The sequence below is a fragment of the Charadrius vociferus genome, unplaced genomic scaffold, assembly GCF_000708025.1.
Source record: "Charadrius vociferus isolate BGI_N301 unplaced genomic scaffold, ASM70802v2 scaffold822, whole genome shotgun sequence".
Lineage (NCBI taxonomy): Eukaryota > Metazoa > Chordata > Aves > Charadriiformes > Charadriidae > Charadrius > Charadrius vociferus.
The window spans coordinates 1,095,470-1,097,855 of record NW_009647481.1 but is presented as its reverse complement, the minus strand read 5'-3'; the positions used below and the strand labels follow the sequence as shown (position 1 = coordinate 1,097,855).

Here is a 2,386-nt window from a genome sequence, read left to right as displayed (position 1 = left end):
TAGCTTTGTCGTCTCATTCCTGCCAAAGGAGACTGACAAAACAAATGTGTTCAGGTTCTTGGCAGATGTTATCACTGCACTTCATTTCCTGCTAACGTTTGAGTATTATTGCGCTCTTGTAATACAGGCTTTGCACACATTCGCCCCCCAAATACTCCAGTGTTTTTATTGTGATGGGAAAATATTAAATGGCTACCAGAAGATAACAAGATATCATTATCTGTGGTTTTGATGGTGCAGTTCTGGGGTTGTAGCATACTACTGTTGTATTATCTGCACGGCTAAAAGTTTCAGGGAAAATAAGCAGCATGTTGGAGAACACGTGCCATGTTCTAACCCTGCTGCGAAGGCTGCGTGGTTACTCCATAGGGACACGAAATGTGCTGACCGGTGGGAGAAATGGTGGTCTTGACATTGCTGTTGAAGTTAACTGGTGTACAAACCGACTGTGGATACTCCCATTTCAAAAAAACTTGGGGGCTTCTTTTATAAAGAGTTAGCAACATCCTCCCCTCTCGCCCCTGTAGTGGGAAGAAAACCACCCGAACCCAAAACAAACCACCAAACCTTGAAATGGCCACATAATTGTTCTTTAATAAACTGCAAACCTGTTTAAATAAACCACCTGAATGTACTGAGGGGTGATAAATACTACGCTGCTGTTTCCTGGTGAACTTCTACGGGTGGTGGTGTTTGCCCCTTAAAAAGCAGATGCATCAGTGCTGCTGTTTGAGCCTTGAGTCTCTCAGCATGAGCTGCGCTTGCTAATACTCTGGCAAGATAAACCTGTGATAATTTTCTGTCATGAAAAAAGTTATTTCTGTGCTGTTTGAATCATTCGTGTTGATGTTTCACTTTGCGAATTTTTGAGAATACTGTGGTTTTTACCTGCGTAATGGTGAAGAGAAGAAAGACTGGATAAACTGGGACAACAGAGCACTATATATAGGGCTAATTTTGGACGTTTGTTTTCCTTGGTTTTCCGTTCATGATGGGATAACTGTAGCTGACAAGTTACCTAGTGAAGGCATGTCCGGATTGACATGTAGTTAAGAAGAGTTCTGTACTTTGAACCTTATTTGTGCTGGCACGTTTGATTTTTGCCATTCACGTAATGAGGCTTCCTGTGGCCAAGTTTTGTTTAGCTGTCAAAGCAGCACAAGAAATGACTAGCATTGTAATCTGCTGGGGAACCTTTTAGTAATTTTACAAAACTACTCATGAAAATCATCCTCAATGCCAAAATTGTGTGGTGTTTGCCTTTTTATGCCTGATCAGGGGTTTGCTTGTAAACATTGATTGTCTTGATGACTTAACTGTAACTTACTGCTTGGTCTGATTACTAATTTCTAAACCCTTTATTTTACTAGAAACAAATTATTGTGGATCCATCGACCTTCAGTGAAGAACGTTTCAGGCCTTCCCTGGAAGAGCGCCTGGAGAGCATCATTAGCGGAGCAGCCCTGATGGCTGATTCATCCTGCACACGTGATGACCGACGGGAACGTATAGTTGCCGAGTGTAATGCAGTGCGACAGGCCTTGCAGGATCTACTTTCAGAATACATGGGGAATGTGAGTATCTTCTGTTCTGTTTGTTTAGTTTGTGCGGTTTTTAACTCCATGTGATTATCTAAAATGCGGAATCGAAGCTGTGTGTTTCAAAGCTGGTTCCTTCTCTTCCCAAACAGATTTGAACAGTAACCAGTAGTCCTGAAAGGTTTGTCAAGAGGCAGGATCAGACATACTTAAATCATCAATGATACTTATCTTAAAATTGATCTCTAATCTTCCAAGCAGCTATTATCATCATAAAGTGTTAACCCTCGGCACTGTTTTTGTTTTATGACTGTTAATGTTGATTTGTATAGAAATTAAATAGAATTAGTTTGGTGTTCCGCCTCAGTTTACATAAAGTAACTCGGCTTATGGGAAAAGTAGTACTTCTTCAATTCTGTTGAAGCTTGGGAAGTTTAACTGTGTCATCTTTTTAGCTAAAAGGCGTAGATTCTCAGAATCAAGTTAATTATTGTTGCTACTCAGTTTGTGTAGAGCTGACGTACGAAGTTAAATATTTAGTAAGAAATCCTGAGAACAGTTTGGTATAAATATTGGACTCTGAGCCGTTTTTTTCCAGTGTTCAGGCATTTAATGTGCACACAGTATTTGAAGCCTGAGAGTGTTTCTACAGTTGCAGTCTCATGTCATGCGATGAGCTTCTGTGTTTGAAGGCATCATGATATAACATTGGACTTCCCTCCCCTCCATTGCCTGTTTGCTCTTATCCCAGTGGGTTTTAATCTGAATAGCTCTTGCTGTGTTGAGAGATGACGTTGGGATATCATAAGATTTAGACTACATCTAGTCTTTAAACTTAAATACTGTTA

At 40.4% G+C, this 2,386-nt stretch overlaps 1 protein-coding gene across 3 annotated transcripts in view; it reads left to right on the top strand.

Moving 5' to 3' along the window:
• CTNNA1 (catenin (cadherin-associated protein), alpha 1, 102kDa) overlaps window positions 1–2,386 on the top strand; it is a 106,678-nt gene that overhangs the window by 14,003 nt on the left and 90,289 nt on the right. For all 3 annotated transcript variants that reach the window (XM_009880723.1, XM_009880721.1, XM_009880724.1), the window contains exon 6: window positions 1,371–1,574. In XM_009880723.1, the coding sequence (XP_009879025.1) occupies window positions 1,371–1,574 (204 nt within the window). The remainder of the gene's footprint in view (window positions 1–1,370; window positions 1,575–2,386) is intronic.